Consider the following 20,407-nt stretch of genomic DNA (forward strand, 5'->3'; position numbering starts at 1 on the left):
GGTCCCTGGGATTCTCCAGGCAAGAACACTGGAGTGGGTTGCCATTTTCTTCTCCAATGCATGAAAGTGAAAAGTGAAACTGAAGTCGCTCAGTCGTGTCTGATTCTTAGCGACCCCATGGACTGCAGCCTACCAGACTTCTCCGTCCATGGGATTTTCGAGGCAGGAGTACTGGAGTGGGGTGCCATTGCCTTCTCCGACTCATGCTACTGTAGGGCATATTTGATTACAGTTCTCATATTATTTTTGTATAATGAATACATGTCACATAGCATGGGTATCTTTGTTTGAAATAACCTGTGATTTGCTTTGTATCATTTCCCAAATTTAGCTAATTTATTTTGCTTGTGTGGGTGTAATTTAGTTAAAATTAGTTTTGTTTTTTTTTTTTTTTAACTAAAACGTTATGATTTCTGAGGTTGTTAACTTTAAAAACTGTTCCCCAATGTGTGAAGTCCCTGATGCCTCTACCTGAAACAAATGGAAAAATTATTTTTTAGATGTATCTTCAAAAAACGAGGCTGCCTAGGATTCCCACAGAGGAATATGCATGCACACACTCAAACAATAAACGCACAATGCAAATCACACAAATTTGTGATCTATCCTTAAGAAGTTCTGCAGCTATAAGAAATAGTAATCCAGAAATAAAAGAACAATACTAACTCCCTCCCCCAAACCAAGCCCTAGAGATATATATAACATGACTAAAGGCACTAAAGGGAATAGAAGTCACAAGAAGAAAAATAAAGAAAATGACTACAATAATTATAAAACTTCAATCAATAAAAATAGGGTCACTAAATTTAAAAACTAAGTTGATTCCGAATTGAGATAGAAAATATTACGGAGTGATTAAGAGACATAGAAGTGAGAATGACACACCTGACAAGCATTCCAAAAGAAGAGAATAGAAAATATTTAAAAAAATATGAAAATAAGGAAGGATTTTCCAGAATTTAAGGGAGACATGAATACTCAGATTGAAAGAGTAAAGCGCCGATCAAGATAAATTGAAGGGTGAAAACAAGATTAGTTGATGTCCAGTTAGCAATCAAAGAAATAAAAGTTAAAATGTGGTGTATATATTTAGCTAACATTTTAAAGACACAAATCCTCAATGATGATAATGTGGATACTCATTCTTCTTTATCCATCCATCCATCAGTGGGCTCTTAGGTTATTTTCCTATCTTGGCTATTGTATACAATGCTGCAATAAACATAGGGGTGTGCTGTGATAAGTCGCTTCAGTACTGCTGGACTTTTTGCAACTCCATGGACCATAGCCTAACAGATTCCTCTGTCTATGGGGATTCTCCAGGCAACAATACTGGAGTGGGTTGCCATGCCCTCCTCCAGGGGGTCTTCCTGACCCAGGGATCGAATCTATGTCACTTATGTCTCCTGCATTGGTAAGCAGGCTCTTTACCAGTAGTGCCACCATATTGCACATCAAAACTACAATGAGCTATCTCCTCACAGCTGTCACAATGGCTATTATAAAAAAGACAACAAATTACAGATACTGCTGAGAATGTAGAGAAACAGGAACACTCAAACACTGTTAATGGGAATGTAAATCGATGCAGACAGTGTGGAAAAATGCGATGGGTCCTCAAGAAAATTAAGAATAGATGTACTATATGATCCTTTTGGATATTTATTGACTATTCATATTCCTCCTCTGTGAATTGCTTGTCCATATTCTTTGACCATCTTTTATTAATAACAATTAAAAAAACAAATATAAAGGAGTTCTTTATGGATTCTTGACCCTCAACTGGTTTTGATTATACCTGTTGGCATTGACTTCTCCCAGTTGTATGTTCTAATTTTACCTTGTCCTTTTGTCATATGGAAAGATTTAAATTGTTACTTCCTAGAAGTGGAAGTCCCACCTTGTTTTTAAACTCCTCCAAAGTATTCATCATAGTATGAGTTTTAAGGGCAATGCTTAATAAGCAACCCCATTTCCAAGGAGCAGTAGCTGCGCAGGTACAGGAGGGCCAAGAGGAGCTACTCCACGTTCAAGGTCAGGAGGGGTGGCTGTGGGGAGATACCCCTCTTCCAAGGTAAGGAGCAGCAGCTGTGCTTTGCTGGAGCAGCCCTGAAGAGATACCCCACGTCCAAGGTAAGAGAAAACCAAGTAAGATGGTAGGTGTTGCAAGAGGCATCAGAGGGCAGACACACAAACCATAATCACAGAAAACTGGTCAACCTAATCACATGGACCACAGCCTTGTCTAACTCAATGAAATTAAGCCAGGCCCACGGGGCAACCCAAGATGGGCAGGTCATGGTGGAGAGGTCTGACAGAGTGTGGTCCACTAGAGAAGGGAATGGCAAACCATTTCAGTATTCTTGCCTTGAGAACCCCATGAACAGTATGAAAAGGCAAAATGATAGGATACTGAAAGAGGAACTCCCCAGGTTGGAAGGTGCCCAATATGCTACTGGAGATCAGTGGAGAAATAACTCCAGAAAGAATGAAGGGATGGAGCCAAAGCAAAAACAATACCCGGTTGTGGATGTGACTGGTGAGAGAAGCAAGATCTGATGCTGTAAAGAGCAATATTGCATAGGAACCTGGAATGTTATATCCATGATTCAAGGCAAATTGGAAGTAGTCAAACAGGAGATGGCAAGAGTGAACGTCGACATTCTAGGAATCAGCGAACTAAAATGGACTGGAATGGGTGAATTTAACTCAGATGACCACTATATCTACTACTGTGGGCAGGAATCCCTTAAAAGAAATGGAGTAGCCATCGTGGTCAACAAAAGAGTCTGAAATGCAGTACTTGGATGCAATCTCAAAAACGACAGAATGATCTCTGCTTGTTTCCAAGGCAAACCATACAGTATCACAGTAATCCAAGTGTATGCCCCACCAGTAACGCTGAAGAAGCTGAAGTTGAACGGTTCTGTGAAGACCTACAAGACCTTTTAGAACTAACACCCAAAAGATGTCCTTTTTCATTATCGGGGACTGGAATGCAAAAGTAGGAAGTCAAGAAACACCTGGGGTAATAGGCAAATTTGGCCTTGGAATACAGAATGAAGCAGGGCAAAGGCTAATAGAATTCTGCCAAGAGAATGCACTGGTCATAGCAAACACCCTCTTCCAACAACATAAGAGAAGACTGTACACATGGACATCACCAGATGGCCAAGACTGAAATCAGATTGATTATATTCTTTGCAGCCAAAGATGGAGAAACTATACAGTCAGCAAAAACGAGACCGGGAGCTGACTGTGGCTCAGATAACGAACTCCTTATTGCCAAATTCAGACTTAAATTGAAGAAAGTAGGGAAAACCACTAGACCATTCAGGTATGACCTAAATCAAATCCCTTATGATTATACAGTGGAAGTGAGAAATGGATTTGAGGGACTAGATCTGATAGAGAGAATGCCTGATGAACTATAGACAGAGGTTTGTGACATTGTACAGGAGACAGGGATCAAGACCATCCCCATGGAAAAGAAATTGAAGAAAGCAAAATGGCTGTCTGGAGAGGCCTTACAAATAGCTGTGAAAAGAAGAGAAGTGAAAAACAGAGGAGAAAAGGAAAGATATACCCATCTGAATGCAGAGTTCCAAAGAATAGCAAGGAGAGATAAGAAAGTCTTCCTCAGCAATCACTGCAAAGAAATAGAGGAAAACAACAGAATGGGAAAGACTAGAGATCTCTTCAAGAAAATTAGAGATGCCAAGGGAACATTTCATGCAAAGATGGGCTCAATAAAGGACAGAAATGGTATGGACCTAATAGAAGCAGAAGTTATTAAGAAGAGGTGGCAAGAATACACAGAACTATACAAAACAGATCTTCACGATCCAGATAATCACGATGGTGTGATCACTCACTTAGAGCCAGACATCCTGGAATGTGAAGTCAAGTGGGCCTTAGAAAGCATCACTATGAACAAAGATAGTGGAGGTGATGGAATTCCAGTTGAGCTATTTCAAATCCTGGAATATGATGCTGTGAAACTGCTGCACTCAATATGTCAGCAAATTTGCAAAACTCAGCAGTGGCCACAGGACTGGAAAAGGTCAATTTTCATTCCAATCTCAAAAAAAAAAAAGGCAAAGCTGAATCATGTACACCCATGGTGGATTCATGTCAATGTATGGCAAAACCAATACAGTATTGTAAAGTAAAATAAAGTAAAAATTAAAATAAAAAAAAAAGAATGCTCAAACTACCGCACAATTGCACTCATCTCACACGCTAGTACATAGAAGGCAATGGCAACCCACTCCAGTACTCTTGCCTGGAAAATCCCATGGATGGAGGGGCCTGGTGGACTGCAGTCCATGGGGTCGTGAAGAGTAGGACACGACTGAGCGGCTTTCCTTTCACTTTTCACTTTCATGCATTGGAGAAGGAAATGGCAACCCACTCCAGTGTTCTTGCCTGGAGAATCCCAGGGATAGGGGAACCTGGTGGGCTGCCGTCTATGGGGTCACACAGAGTCAGACATGACTGAAGTGACTTAGCAGAAGCAGCAGCACATGCTAGTAAAGTAATGCTCAAAATTCTCCAAGCCAGGCTTCAGCAATACGTGAACCGTGAACTTCCAGATGTTCAAGCTGGTTTTAGAAAAGGCAAAGGAACCAGAGATCAAATTGCCAACATCAGCTAGATCATCAAAAAAGCAAGAGAGTTCCAGAAAAACATCTATTTCTGCTTTATTGATTATGCCAAAGCCTTTGACTTTGTGGATCACCAAAAACTGTGGAAAATTCTGAAAGAGATGGAAATATCAGACCATCTGACCTCCCTCTTGAGAAAGCTATATGCAGGTCAGGAAGCATCAGTTAGAACTGGACATTGAACAGACTGGTTCCAAATAGGAAAAGGAGTATGTCAAGGCTGTATATTGTCACCCTGCTTATTTAACTTATATGCAGAGTTTATCATGAGAAATGTTGGGCTGGAAGAAGCACAAGCTGGAATCAAGATTGCCAGGAGAAATATCAATAACCTCAGATATGCAGATGATACCACCCTTATGGCAGAAAGTGAAGAGGACCTAAAAAGCCTTTTGACGAAAGTGAAAGAGGAGAGCGAAAAAGTTGGCTTAAAGCTCAACATTCAGAAAATGAAGATCATGGCATCCGGTCCCATCACTTCAGGGGAAAAAGATGGAGGAACAGTGGAAACAGTGTCAGACTTTATGTTTTGGGGCTCCAAAATCACTGCAGATGGTGATTGCAGCCATGAAATTAAAAGATGCTTACTCCTTGTAAGGAAAGTCATGACCAACCTAGATAGCATAGTATAAAGCAGAGACATTACTTTGCCAACAAAGGTCCATCTAGTCAAGGCTATGGCTTTTCCAATGGTCATGCATGAATGTGAGAGTTGGACTGTTAAGAAAGCTGAGTGCTAAAGAATTGGTGCTTTTGAACCGTGATATTGGAGCAGACTCCTGAGAATCCCTTGGACTGCAAGGAGATCCAACCAGTCCATTATAAAGAAGATCAGTCCTGGGTGTACTTCGAAAGGACTAATGCTAAAGCTGAAGCTCCAGTACTTTGGCCACCTCATGCAAAGAGTTGACTCATTGGAAAAGACTCTGATGCTGGGAGGGATTGTGGGCAGGAGGAGAAGGGGACGACAGAGGATGAGATGGCTGGATGGCATCATCGACTCAATGGACAAGAGTTTGGATGTACTCCAGGAGTTGGTGATGGACAGGGAGGCCTGGCGTGCTGCAATGGGGTCGCAAGGAGTCGGACATGACTAAGCAACTGAACTGAATAAGCTTTGGTCACAGACATGTCCACTTCTTTGCTCACCATCATCTTTTGCCTTTCCATGATTTCAAGATCCAGCCTCTTTCTCATTTCAGTATAATCTTTAGGAGAAAGAAATGGCAATCCATTCCAGTATTCTTTCCTGGAAAATTTTCCATGGACAGAGGAACCAGTGGGCTACAGTTCATGGTGTCACAAAGAATCAGACATGACTGAGTGACTGAGCGCAGCCCACAGCATTATAATTATCATAATTTTTGTCAATCATTTTGCTTCGTTTTTAATGTTCTTACCAATTTTATACTAGACCATTCATCTTTGTTCTGTTTTCCAATCTCTTTCCACATCCACATATTCGTGTTCTAACATCACATTGTTTTAAAAAGTGTTTCTTTAATGCATTTTTATATAAGCAAAGTATCTTCTATTTTTGTTTTTCAAAAATTCCTCAGCTGTCTCATATTTTAATATTTTAGATGAATGTTAAAACTACTTTCTTAAGTTTTAAAAATCCTCTTGGGATTTTGATCTGAAATGGCAATCCACTCCAGTACTATTTCCTGGAAAATTCCATGGACAGAGAAGCCTGGTAGGCTACAGTCCATGGAGTCGCAAAGAGCTGGACGCGACTGAGCAACTTCGTTTTCACCTTCTTTCACAGGTAAATTACATCTGAATCTTTGAAAACTTTGCATGTTTATATTGTTTAGTCTTCCTATCCAGGAACATGTTCTTCTTCTACATGTACGTAAATCTTGTATGTCTCCTAGTGAAGTTTTGTAATTTTCTTCAGCCAATGTTTAGTTTTTTGTTTCTGGGTATTTTGTATATTATGTTGCCATTTTAAGTGGTCTCATTTTCTAACTAGCTAGAATCAGTACAGGACTTCCCTGGTGGCTCAGACTGTAAAGAATCTGCCTGCAATGTGAGAGACCCAGGATTGATCCCTGGGTTGGGAAGAGCCCCTGGAGGAAGAGAATGGCTACCCACTCTAATATTCTTGGCTAGAAAATTTTATGGAGAGAGGAGCCTGGAGGTCTACAGTCCATGGGGTTACAAAGAGTCAGACTCGACTGAGCGACTAACACTTTCACTTTTCCCCCACTTATTTTATGTATACAAGAAAGCTCTTTAATCTGTTCACTGACTTTGCTTACCAGCACTTTACTAAAGTCATTAGTTCTAAGATTTTTTATTTAGGGTTTTTTAGATTTTCTATGCAGATATTTCTTATTGCATTCACTATACTACTATTAAATAATTATAGTGATGCAACACAATTGTCTTGTTCTTGATGTTGATTATGTCCCCAGTGTGTTGTTGTTACAGATGTTGGTTATTATTTTCTTCTCAATATCATAATATTAAGGGCCTAATCTTTCATGCCCAGGCTTTTAAAAAATTAACACTTGGTTTTAATTAATCCAAAAATGGATGTTGAAATTTAGCAAATGAGTCTTTTGGACACCTGTTGAGATAGACTTATATAATTTTCTTTTGACCTATGGAAATGATATATTAGAGATTTCCTGATATTGTCCTCCTAATATTCTGAAATAAACTATATTTGATGATATTAGTTTTAAAATATTGTCCATATTTTATTTGCTTAGTGCTTTGTGTTAGTTTTTTTTTTTTCATTTTAAGAGTATCATTCTTTAAATCCTCTGTGTTACACTTGGCAAGATTTTATGTCAGGGTTATGCTAGCTTCAAAAATTGCATTTGCCATGATCTGACTTTTTAAATCACTGGCTATTTAAATACTTCATGAAAATCTGAAAAGAAAAATCCACAAATAATCAGTGTGGGAATTTGAATACAGCTTCCCCATAGAATATAAGCTGCAAGGAGAATTTCTATCTGTTTTGTTCACTACTGTATCCCTACTGTTCTAGAACAGTGCCTGGTATTCAGTAAATGTTTGTTGAATAAATAGAAAGTAATGAATAGTCTCCCTGGACATTTAATAGAGTTGCTTGGAAGGGTTTTTTTTTTTTCTTCCTGATTTATCCTGTGTTTTGCTCTATAAAGCTCTTTCAGGGCATCACTTATGTGTGTGCACCCACACACACACACGCATACATACACACCGCTCCTCAAAAAAAGTTTATTATAAACAACTCAAATATAAATATCACTAGAAAAATCTGTATTATACTTAAATTTTCCACTGACATTAATAACAATTATCAACATTTTCCATTACTACAAGTTACAAAAAGGCTGCAAATTATATTTTAATATAATTTTCAGGTTGGCATTTCAACGTTTCAGTGACAAACATAATGAATTGTTAAAGTCTCAATCTGAGATGGACATTGTAGCTCATTCTCTTAGTAAAAAAGCTAAAAGCAATTCTTCTAAGTCACTTAATACTTTTCAGAACAGATTACAGATCTAAAGATCATTTAAAATAAGCTCTAAATGTCACTTAAAGGAAAACAATGTCACTGAAAATAAAATACCAGATTTAAGCATCATCATTCAGATTATATAATCTTTTTATTTTGCCTCTATTACAACATCAGGGGTGATATGGGGGTAGAGGAACAAAAACAATCTCAGGTTAGGGTTGATCATAACTATATTATCTTTATCCTTTCTCTTTTTAAAGAAAAGAAATATGGTGTAGAAATTTTGACTCAATCTGATTAATTTTAAAGAGCATGTTCTCAGCAAAATTCTATGGCAATTTATATGTAGTGAAGTCTGGATTATGCTGTCAGTGATCAATGATCTGTGGTATATTTAACATACCACTCATTTCTTTGACCATGGATTGTATGATGTGATTCCAAATGAAAGGAAACTATAATTGAAAAGCACAGAGGAACCAGAAAAGAAAAAATGAAATGAAACAAACCTACCATGCCCTCTGTTGATGAAATGTGTGACTAGAGAATGTATGATTGGAAAGAAAAAATTCAACATATGTTTCTTAGTTCTTATTTTTAAGTTTCTCTAAATTATGTTCTAATTTAATTTCATAAAATAAGCATTTTATATTCTTCTGTTTTTATAGCATTCAGCGCAAAATTATGTCAGTTAAAAAGAAAAGTATCCATGTATAAATGGTTAATGCAGTAGGCCCAGTCACATGGCCATGAATAGGTGTGATCTACTCTGAACTCGTCCTGAAAGAACAACAATTGGAAGGGAAGAAACATTTTTAGACAATTTCAATTAAAGCAAGGTAGAAAAGGTAGAAGGATGGAATTCTGAACAAGTCAGACTGCTATCCTTCCTCTCCATTTCCCTAATCTTCAAATATCAGCCAAGTCCTTATAAATGATGAAGTTCATGTGCATCTTATGGGTGCAAGGGTGGGTTGGTATCCTGAGACAAAATCTAAACCTCCTTCTCTAGAAGGTGTCAGACAGATTGACAGACATCCTTCAATAACTCCTCATCTTCTCCTTCTCAGTAGCATAACCATAAATTTTGATTTGGCTCAGTACACAGAACAAAAGCTATATTTCTTGGCCTCCTTTGTAGCTAGATTTGATCACTTATCTACATTCTGGCCAGTAATGAAAGTGGTAGTATCATGTGCTCCTTAAAAGAGAGGAGGCTCATCCTTCTTCACATTTTCCACCAGCCTGGTAACACAACAATTCAGCAACACAATTTGTCATACTGAAGATGACAAAGCAAAAGAGTATAACAAACCAGGGTTCCCAATACATTTATGAATTCTCCCCTGCCCACACTGAATTGCTTGTCTTTTTTTTTTTAATTTTAAAATCTTTAATTCTTACATGCGTTCCCAAACATGAACCTCCCTCCCACCTCCCTCCCCATAACATCTCTCTGGGTCATCCCCATGCACCAGCCCCAAGCATGCTGTATCCTGCGTCAGACATAGACTGGCGATTCAATTCTTACATGATAGTATACATGTTAGAATGCCATTCTCCCAAATCATCCCACCCTCTCCCTCTCCCTCTGAGTCCAAAAGTCCGTTATACACATCTGTCTTTTTTCCTGTCTTGCATACAGGGTCGTCATTGCCATCTTTCTAAATTCCATATATATGTGTTAGTATACTGTATTGGTGTTTTTCTTTCTGGCTTACTTCAGTCTTTTAATCAATGCTGTGTATTTAAGTTATTGTTACAATGAAATATTCTTCAGCTTTAAAAAGAAAAGAAATTCTGACAAGTGCTACAACATGGATGAAGCTTAAAGACATTATACTTACATTCTGTAAGCAAGTCACAACACAACAAATATTGTATAATTTCACTTATATGAGATACCTAGTATATTCAAATTCATAGAGAAAGACAGTAGAATGGTAGTTTCCAGAGGATGAGTGGAGGAGTGAAAAAGAACTTAGTGTTTAATGAGGACAGATTATCAGTTGGAAAAGATGAAAAAGTTTTGGAGATGAATGGTTGTACAACAAGCAAATTTACTTACTGCCACAGAAGTGTACACTTAAAATTGGTTAAAATGATAAATTCTATGTTTTATATACTTTACCACAATAAAAAATGCAAAAAAAGTCAATGGTTAGCAACAATGTGTGTGATCAGAATATCTTCCAAAATCTCTGAAGTGCTCCCTTGGATACCAGTAGGATCAAAATTCAAAATTCTATTGTTGGAGACAGTGTTACTGGGCTTCACTCAATTTTATTTGATGAAACAAGAAATTAAGTGTTAACCACAATTACGTGCCTACACTGACATGAGGGAATTTCTTACACGTCTAGAGCTTCAATTGCTATTTACATGCAGATGCTTCATAAACATATGTCTTCAATTATTTACCTGAGATCAATTATTTAATGTTTCAAAGTGTTAGGTTGGAAGTTAGACATGAGCAACCAGAGGAGGCCTGGCTGTAAGGGATGGAAGCCTATCTCTGAACCCCATCCAAGAAACCCCCAGGAGAGCTCACAGACATGCTACAAAATAACTATACTTTTCAACTCCTGCACATGGGCCCTAGGCACAAGTGGATACAAAATGACCACAGGGGCTGTTCCAAGTAACTTTAGGCAGTTAGGATCTCATTAAGGGCTCATGAATATTCTACATCTAAATATGACAGAATTATGGGAAGACATAAATAATACAACTTGCTGTTATGTAACATAATTGTCAATTGGCCTTGAGCATATGCTTATTTGCATTCCCTTTCATTGATTGGTGGTGAGTGCAAGCCCCACTTTGCATCAGGCATAACCAAAAGGAAGAGACTGGAAGTACAGAAGGGGGAAGCCAAGAGGATTTGACAGGAAGGATGAGGGCAACTTTCCTGGGAGTGTTGGACTAAGAAAAGCTCTGTCTGCTTGAGTTGAATGTTCTACATGTTTTGGTTCATCACTCCAATTTTTTGTTGTGACAAAACAAGAACCAGGGAAGAGAAATAAACCAACCTGACAAAAGTCATGTCATACTCAACACGCCCAACACCAAATTCATGATCAGCATCCCCATACTTGGTTATTTGTCATCCATCTGATTGAGTAAGCCATAAAGCCAGGACCTTCACTCTCCTTTACATCTCACATCCTATCATATGCTTCTGTGCCATCATGTAGCTCCTGTTATCAGTTATTTCATTAATACTTTTACATTATTTCTGTATTTGATTACTATCTATCTCTCACACTAGAGTGCACATTCTGAGTGAGCAGAGACTTTAGTTTTGCTCATAATCGTATTCCCAGAATATAGCACAGTGCCTGCCCTTTACATGGGTGTTTAATAAATACATGTTAAATAAATCTTTAAGGTTTAACTCATAATTGGGAAAAAAAAGCTTGATATAAAAATGCATAAATGTAATTCCTCTCCTTCTTATCTTTATGAAGATGTGAGTTATTCCCCAAGCAGTTAGTGGGTTACAGTTTGACACTTATCTTGAGATTATCCTGGCTATTGCTTTAGTACTGACTTTTAGTTCAGTGTCATCTTGTACATTTACCTGAATTTCTTGAGCACTTCTAACTTGTACAATGATTTCTGTATCTGTCCCTTCTCATTAATTAATCCAAATATACTGTTCCATTCCTTGGGTAGAGAATAGTAAATATTTGAGGCTCACAAGTGTAGGTAGAGGTCCTGAGGATGGGGATGAGGATGAGGGAATGGGAGTTTACCTCAGAACTCAAACTCTGTGGATTCAAGCTGTGCTTTTGCTACTAGTTTCAAATGAGTTTACTTAACACTTGAATCTGTTTCTGCCTTTCCCGAAGTAGACACACCATTAAAGATACCTATAGCACAAAATTCGGAGAAGGCAATGGCACCCCACTCCAGTACTCTTGCCTGGAAAATCCCATGGACGGAGGAGCCTGGTGGGCTGCAGTCCATGGGGTCGCCAAGAGTCAGACACGACTAAGCGACTTCACTTTCACTTTTCACTTTCAGGCATTGGAGAAGGAAATGGCAACCCACTCCAGTGTTCTTGCCTGGAGAATCCCAGGGACGGTGGAGCCTGGTGGGCTGCTGTCTATGGGGTTGCACAGAATCGGACATGACTGAAGCGACTTAGCAGCATAGCACAAAATTATTGTGAGAGCTATATGGAGAAATGGCCCTGGAATTACTTTTTAAACTGTACAGTGGCACAAACGTACATTATCCCAATGTGAATATAGTTGGAGTGAATCTTAAAATAGCAGCGGGGGTGGTAAGGAGGTATTTGGCTACGACTCACAATATGTAGGTAACTACTTTTACAGTGTATTTCTACCTTGCTTTTGAACTAGTTTTTGAAATGAATAATGAAGTGGTTGCAGCAAAGGAAAAAAAAAATCTTAACAGGAAAAAAAGGTGGGGGAAGCACTTCTAAAATCTAGCATTTAACCAGTCAATTTGGCGTCTTTACTTCTACTGTGTTTCAGCTTCCCCAAAATCCCAAACTCTCCCACCATCTCTAACTATCTTAACTGTAATCAGGTGTGCGGTATGCGCTGCCTGGTTTCCCGTCAAGCTGGTGTTACGTCATCAGATTGTGACGTACCGCCCCCTGTGCGTGCTCAATTGTGAGGTCACATGCTCTCTCTGGTATATAAAGCTGGACTCTGCCTAGCATCCCACTTGCACCAGGCAGTGAGGGACGCTGAGCGTCCTGGCCCGCTCCTTTCCGGGCGGCTAGCGGCCCCCTGCTTCCCAACTGCCAGCTGAGTGCCTCAGTTCCTGAGAAGAGGGAAGAGGTTTGAAGAGGCACCATGAGCCTCCTGTTCCTGCTAGTGAGCAGCATTCTGTTTGCCTTCATGTTTGTCTTCTGGAAAACCTGGTTTCAGGTAAAGTGTGTAAGAGAAGTTGGAATTAGATGAAGCTCGACAAATACATGGCTTGGGGAGGGAGGTGTGTTTAAGAGAGTAGATAGTAAAGAGTAAGGCAGGGGTCTCCCCATTCCTTTTTCCTTTGAAAGCACTCAGATGTTGACTCTACCTCACACTTCTCCCATGTTGACCAGTAGTTCCACAGCTGTACTGTGTTGTGAAAAGCCCCAAGTCACTAGGTGATGAGGTCAGTTTTTCATCCACTTGAAAAGTACAGCAGAAAGTGTCCATCTGTCCCCTCCCATTTTAAGAAACTGTACCTACTCTTCCTCTCTGGCTTTTACTACCCCCATGTGATTCTGTTTGCCTCTTCCTCTCTTGTATTTTCATTATCAGTCATCTTTATGACAGCTTTGGGTGGGTGGAGGGGGCATCACAGATAATTAAGGTCAAAATGTGGGTTTCCTGATGATGTTTAATGTTCCAAGTGAAGTGCTTTTAGATAAGAATCAGGGTCCAAGTATGGACCTACTGGAATGCCTAAGAAATGTAAGCCAAGGCTATGGCATTTTGGCATCAAAAGGCTACTTTCATTTTTTTTTTTTCTCTCACTCTTTGGGAAGGACATATTTCCAAATTAATGTATTCATTCAACAGATTTTTAATCTTGGGGGAGGTCAATCAGTTCATTTTGGTAAACCAAGACTAAGAATGTTATTATTTGGTGGTATTTGGACATTGCTAAAGTCAATAAACTACATATGTTTAATTTCCTTCCCTTACAGAGAAACACTGGTGAAATGTCATCAAATTCAACTTCTGTTGCACTAGTAAGATCATACTCTTCTACTCGGTCAACTAAGAGCAATACTGATAAGAGTCTTTCGGTCAACAATCTCTCTCGGGATATCTTAATTAATTTCCCACACTCAATAGCCATGCAGAAGCGAATATTGGTAAACCTCAGGATCGTGGAATACAAGCTGGCTGAACTGGAACAATTCCTAGTTACTAAGGGTTTAAATGGTGCATTAGTTAACCGGAAATCCACTGACAAGCCTACAGAATGTAATAACAATTGAGGCAATCATTAAAGGGACTTTGAGTGGATTCACTTGATTATATGCTTATACCAAATGAATTATTATTTTAAAGGGGAGGGGTGCCAAGTCAGATACAAAATCCAGACATTTGTCAGTTTGCTTACATTTAGAGAGTTGATTATGTTGCTAACATATTTTACTGGAGAAGGAATGAAAGCACAATAGAGAAAGAAACAGTTTGAGTTGTTTTCTTTTTAATTAGCTACAGTAAAAAGAATATAGTTGAGATATAGTGATTTTAACTTCAATTGTGAAAGTTTTTTTTCTAGTGGTTTACAATACAATACTGTAAATGTCTCCAAGTTTGCATTAAAGTAAATGAGATTTGATGGAACTTTTTTCCATTATGCAGAATAGTCTAACACTATTGAATCTGTGTAATAATACTAAGAGCTATCATTGAGCACCCTAAAATATGCCAGGGACTCTGTTAAGATCTGTGCTTTACATACTTGTAAAGATAGTCACAGAAACTCTTAACTACTCTTCATAGTCAGCTATTGAAGTAGACTACTTTTCCAGCACCACCTCTGCTACTAATTAGATATTTCATTAGAAGTGTGCCTAAATCTTCCCTGAATTGCAAGTCACCTGTAGAAAATTATCTGCATTTTATTTGGTGAAAAACCCATACCTCAAATAGCACCAAAATATAATGGTAGAATGTATATAATATAATATGGCTTAAAATTAAAGTATTTATATGCTGTATTTAGCAATCTATTTTAAATATTTTATAAAATCTAGTAATCTGTTGACATTCACTAACAGCATTTGACCTACCCTCAAAGAAAACCCTCAGAATATCTAACACAAGTTCATCTTATGTGTATGTTAGTTGCTCAGTCTTGTCTGACTCTTTGCAACCCCATGGACCATAGCCCACAAGGCTTCTCTGTCCATGGAATTCTCCAGGAAAGAATACTGGAGTGCATAGCCATTCCCTTCTCCAGGGGATCTTCTTGACCCAGGGACTGAACCCAGGTCTCCTGCATTGCAAGCAGATGCTTTACCATCTGAACTACCAGGGAAGCCTCAAAGAAAATCCTCAAAATATCTAACACAAGTTCATCATATTTATGTACATAATTCACTGAGATTGCTCAATTACAGGCCTACCTATCTAACTTCATGCCCCCTGCCCCCAAAATAAGTAACCAGTATAAATTAAAGGAAAACCTTAATCCCTTACTCATTTAATCTTCAATCAAAAGGAAAAGGAATTTAAAATGTATAAGAAATTAATGCTTAAATTTATTCTTTTACTCATCATTTGACAAGAACAAAAAGCCAGCAGTAGTATATGTGGCTCTTAAACATATTTTAGAGTCACAGATTTCTTTTGATAGTCTGATGAAAAATATGGACTCTCGCAGTAGAAAAAATGCATATACACATACATGTAGAAAAATATTACATGTAATTTCAGCCTCATACAGTCTCTGAAGCCCATGTTAAGAACCTTAAGAATAACTGAAAAGTTTCTTCCATAGTTAGGTAATCCTAGATTGTGATGTTAAACCAGTTATAAATGATATATAATCAGTGTATAAATCTATTAGTGATATGATGTTTTCATTATCTTTTGTAAAGAAATTGGCACGTAGGACTTTCTAAGTTGGCTGCCCTCATTCTTGACAAGCTTCACAAGTTTATCTCCTATAAGTATGTAAATAAGTTATCAGCTGTAAATAGTAACTTATTCAAGTAAAACAAAATCATTCTACTTAACTATATGTTACAATCACAAGATCTTAGATTTGATTGAAGCCATTTCCTCATTAGTATTTTGTTCTATGTTCTATTTGAAATTAGACTTCAGGGTATAAAATGAACTACTTTAAATTTTGTGAAACACAGTAGAAATTAGATGGGTCATGTTTTTCTTCTAACCATAACCTACAGAACACATTTTATGGGGAAAGAAATAACCAAAGCTTCTGGATTCCATTTTCTAGATTTATCACTTACTGGCCATAGTTTTCTGTCTTATTTCACTATTTGTAAATAAAGAATAACTATTAAGCTCACCTTAAAAAAGTTAATTATGAGGGCATGAAGTTTTTAGACATGAATCAAAGATATTAAACAATAGTCTTTATATACATAGTTCATTTTTTCCATATATACATATATGCATGGCATTTCTAATTTTCAGTTTTACCACTTTTAAATATATTTATTTTCCCCAGATTTATGGAGAAGAAACATTGTGTGCTAAGAAATATAAGCAAACAGTATTTAAAAACTTTTATAATAGAAAATATAACTATTTTCTAAATAATCAGCTCAAAATAAAGCCTTCAGTATATTAGAAAAATATTGTAGCAATACAAAATTTTTATTGTGAAATAGAGGCAGCTATGTATGTGTGAACAGATAGATAAATCACATTGCTAAACATTAGTAGATTCACATTTTTGTATTACATTCCTGTCGAAATTAGAAAGCTCATAGATCTCATTCTGGTTTTCTGCTGTCACTAATATTAGATATTTCATGGTTAGTCTCTTTTTTAGAATCTAACATGTTTTTGTATCTTCCCCCCCGATGTTTTTCCAAGTATGGCCCCCAGTTAGCAGCTGGTCTGCAGCAGGTTGCAATGCGCTGAGAAGCAAAAAAAAAAAAAAAAATTCATTATAGAGTGTTATGTCTTCTTGCTAACCAAAATGAAATAACATAGAAAAGTAAAAAAGTGATCATCTAAATTCTTAATCGTCTATAGAGAAAATGATACTCAAATTTAACCAGTTGTTAATAGAACTGTATTAACTACAAAGCCAAAATAACTGAGTATATAAATGAACTCAAAAGGAAGTGTGTGAACCCATTCAAGCAACAGTATCACTTCACATACTTTCATTGAATTTCTATCCTGGCTTTAGAGTAAGGGTTAGGTTAGGATCTAAACCAGTGTATGACTGGGAAGTTTCAAGAATCAGAGGGTAAAGCCATTCATCTATATCCACTAAACACTGACCTAAATCTTGAATCCAGTCTGACTTCTGAGCCTACCTAGACATTGTCCTACTGAGATATCATAATCAACTCCATTCCCTTAGGCCTCCATGAAAGAGGGATAACTCAGGGTCTAGATTTGGTTCAAGGTAATTTACCAGACTTTTTCCAGTTTTAACATGCTATTATAGTATGTATTATAACCAGATGAAGTTGCTTTGTGTCATCTCAGTTCAATTCAGTCGCTCAGTCATGTCCAACTCTTTTGCAACCCTATGGACTGTAGCCTGCCAGGCTCTTCCATCCATAGGATTCTCCAGGCAAGAATACTGGAGTGGGTTGCCACTTCCTTCTCCAGGGGATCTTCCCGACCCAGGGATAAAACCTGGGTTTCATGTCTCCTGCATTAGCAGGCAGGTTCTTTACCCCTAGCACCAAGATACCATAACTTTTACGTGCTAAGCATTTTAATACGGCCTGAGGATATGATAGTAATCAAGACAAGACCCCTTCTTAAAGAAGCTTATAGCCTAGTACATGGTGACACAAAAATATACATCCAGTATAATACAATGTTATGCACATAGTAACAGATAAATTGTATCAGGTATAAAAGTTACCTGAGAGAGCTATGGTACATATACACAATGGAGTATTACTCAGCCATTAAAAAGAATACATTTGAATCAGTTCTAATGAGGTGGATGAAACTGGAGCTGATTATACAGAGTGAAGTAAGCCAGAAAGAAAAAAACACCAGCACAGTATACTAATGCATATATATGGAATTTAGAAAGATGGTAACGATAACCCTGTATGCGAGACAGCAAAAGAGACACAGATGTATAGAACAGTCTTTTGGACTCTGTGGGAGAGGGAGAAGGTGGGATGATTTGGGAGAATGGCATTGAAACATGTATAATATCATATAAGAATTGAATCACCAGTCTAGGTTCGATACAGGATGCTTGGGGCTGGTGCACTGGGATGACCCAGAGGGATGGTATGGGGAGGGAGGTGGGAGGGGGGTTCAGGATTGGGAACACATGTACACCCATGAGGAATTCATGTTGATGTATGGCAAAACCAATACAGTATTATAAAGTAAAATAAAGTAAAATTTAGAAAATAAAATGAAGCCTTATAAACAAACAAAAAAAGTTACCTGAGGGAAAGAGTGATTAATTTGATTTCATGTTCAAAATCTCATATTAACCTTCATTTTGATCATAAGTACTTTATATTATAAAGTATAAATAATATTAACATTCTTACTTGAAAGATGTTTCCTTTAGCTTGAATTATGTTTATGACAGCCATGATTGGAATCCAGATAATGCAGAAAGTAATCATACACCAGCCTAGAGCAACTCCCCAGTTAGGGTATGGAATTTGGCCATACTTAGGTCTACGAAACTGTATCACTGACCAGATCAAGATTGACTGTGAAAGTAAAATATGAAAAGAAAATGGTAAAGATTAGACTTTATTGCATTAATGGTTTCAGTTGTACTAATTATTACCAGTTGTATTCCATTCCTTAGAAATAACTTATCAAAAACAATTAAGATGAAAATACATTCAAGGTGACTAAGATAATCAGGTAACTAGCCAGAAAATCAAATTCTAAATGAACCAATCTAAATAACTTGTATTTGTCTTACAAAAATTAGCATCGATACAGATACTTGTACAACATGTATTTCAGTAAAATACCTTACCATAAAATTTATCTGTTGAAAGTAAAATAGTGTCTGAAATTTATATTATTGAACTTTCATTTATAATAGCATAATTTTATTCTGTGCTATCTGGAGGAGGAAATATGGCAACCCACTCCAGTATTCTTGCTTGGAGAATTCCATGGACAGAGGAGCCTGGTGGGCTATAGTCCATGGGGTCGCAAAGAGTCAGATATGACTGAAGTGACTTAGTATGCATGCATTCTGTCCTATAAGCTAGCCAGCATATCAGTTAGTTCAATGAGAATGTAAAATACATTTTAGTGAACATGCCTTGTGTCTTGCTTAGCAGTAGTTTCTATTTATTTCCCACTACACAGAGTACCCCTTATTCCACACCCAAAACATACAGGCATTCACACATGGGTACATAGTTACCAAAGCACTTTCTTATTGAAAAAAAAAAAAAGATGTTCGGGTAACACAGTGAATCTTAAAGATGAAAACATTTTAAGGCCAAGTTTTTTAAAAAATATTTTTTAAAAAAACCTCTACTATACTGTTGCAGCATTAAAACTAATTATATAGAAATCTGTAAAGCAAACAAAATTAAAAAATTCCTTTAATTTCATTATACTAAGTCTATTTCAAAATTACCATAATTTCATATAATTACAAGAGAATGGATGAGGGATAGGAGTCTAATATGTATGACTTTATACAAAATAGATGATAATGTATATCATTTAATATTTAATACCTTTGCATTTTAAAGTAAATCTAGTTGTCAAGCCTAGAAATCAATGAAATTAGCTGGCTAAAATGTCTAGTTAGAACTTCTAAGTTGATAAAGGGCTTATTTTATTATGGAAACTTGTCAAATGAGGAAAACAATATTTAGTAGCACTGTCAAAGCCAAATATTAAAAGCACCCTCTAAAATAAAGTGTAGATCAAATTAACATAATACCCTTTTCTAGGGAAATCGTTGAAGCATGGAGGCAATGAGAACCAAAACTCATCCTCAATAAAGTTTCCCCCTGCCCCACCCCCACCATTATCTCTAGCCCATAGTAATTTTCTGTCTCATAAAGTGTTTACTTGGCATTCAGCCTTTTACCGTCCTGAACTGTTATTTAAAGTTATTTTTTGCTTTCCTTCAGCTCCTGCTGCTGCTGCTGCTGCTAAGTCGCTTCAGTCGTTTCTGACTCTGAGCGACCCCATAGACGGCAGCCCACCAGGCTCCTCTGTCCCTGGGATTCTCCAGGCAAGAACACTGGAGTGGGTTGCCATTTCCTTCTCCAATGCATGTGTGCATGCTAAGTCGCTTCCGTCGTGTCCGACTCTGTGCGACCCTATGGACAGCAGCCCACCAGGCTCCTCTGTCCACGGGATTCTCTAGGCAAGAATACTGGAGTGGGTTGCCATGTCTTTCTCCCTTCAGCTCCTAAATTGCACTAATTTTTAACATAAACTATTGCTTCTATTGATGCACGTGAGTTTTTGTAATTTCAGATACTACTTCCCATAAAAAATATGCATTAATAACTGAGTGTTGTTCCTTAGCAGTTAGTATATTTAGATTGAATTTCTTGAAGGCAGAGACTGGGTCTTAAACAGAGAGGTTAAAAACATTGTAAGTGGCT

General features: G+C 37.5%; 2 protein-coding genes across 3 annotated transcripts in view; one reads left to right on the top strand and one right to left on the bottom strand.

Moving 5' to 3' along the window:
- Positions 1-12,302: 12,302 nt before the first annotated feature.
- On the top strand, positions 12,303-14,101 carry CT83 (cancer/testis antigen 83). The gene is made up of 2 exons (XM_005700266.3): positions 12,303-13,037; positions 13,805-14,101. The coding sequence occupies exons 1-2, from the start codon at positions 12,963-12,965 to the stop codon at positions 14,099-14,101; spliced, it is 372 nt and encodes a 123-aa protein (XP_005700323.1). The 5' UTR covers positions 12,303-12,962.
- Positions 14,102-15,364: 1,263 nt separating this feature from the next.
- SLC6A14 (solute carrier family 6 member 14) overlaps positions 15,365-20,407 on the bottom strand; it is a 29,342-nt gene continuing 24,299 nt past the window's right edge. Inside the window, exons 13-14 of one of the 2 annotated variants that reach the window (XM_005700262.3) lie at positions 18,356-18,523; positions 15,365-16,729 (exon numbers count right to left, since the gene is read on the bottom strand). In XM_005700262.3, coding sequence (XP_005700319.2) covers positions 16,583-16,729; positions 18,356-18,523 — 315 coding nt within the window. In that variant the 3' untranslated portion in view covers positions 15,365-16,582. The remainder of the gene's footprint in view (positions 16,730-18,355; positions 18,524-20,407) is intronic. The other variant, XM_005700263.3, reaches the window with a different exon arrangement.

This window comes from Capra hircus (genome assembly GCF_001704415.2).
Source record: "Capra hircus breed San Clemente chromosome X unlocalized genomic scaffold, ASM170441v1, whole genome shotgun sequence".
NCBI classification, from domain to species: domain Eukaryota; kingdom Metazoa; phylum Chordata; class Mammalia; order Artiodactyla; family Bovidae; genus Capra; species Capra hircus.

What these genes read in the sequence shown, in the direction of transcription:
- CT83 (XM_005700266.3), top strand. Translation starts at nt 12,963, where the DNA reads ATGAGCCTCCTGTTCCTGCTAGTGAGCAGCATTCTGTTTGCCTTCATG. An exon ending in TCTGGAAAACCTGGTTTCAG is followed by an intron (nt 13,038 to 13,804) that starts GTAAAGTGTGTA and finishes CTTCCCTTACAG; the next exon opens with AGAAACACTGGTGAAATGTC.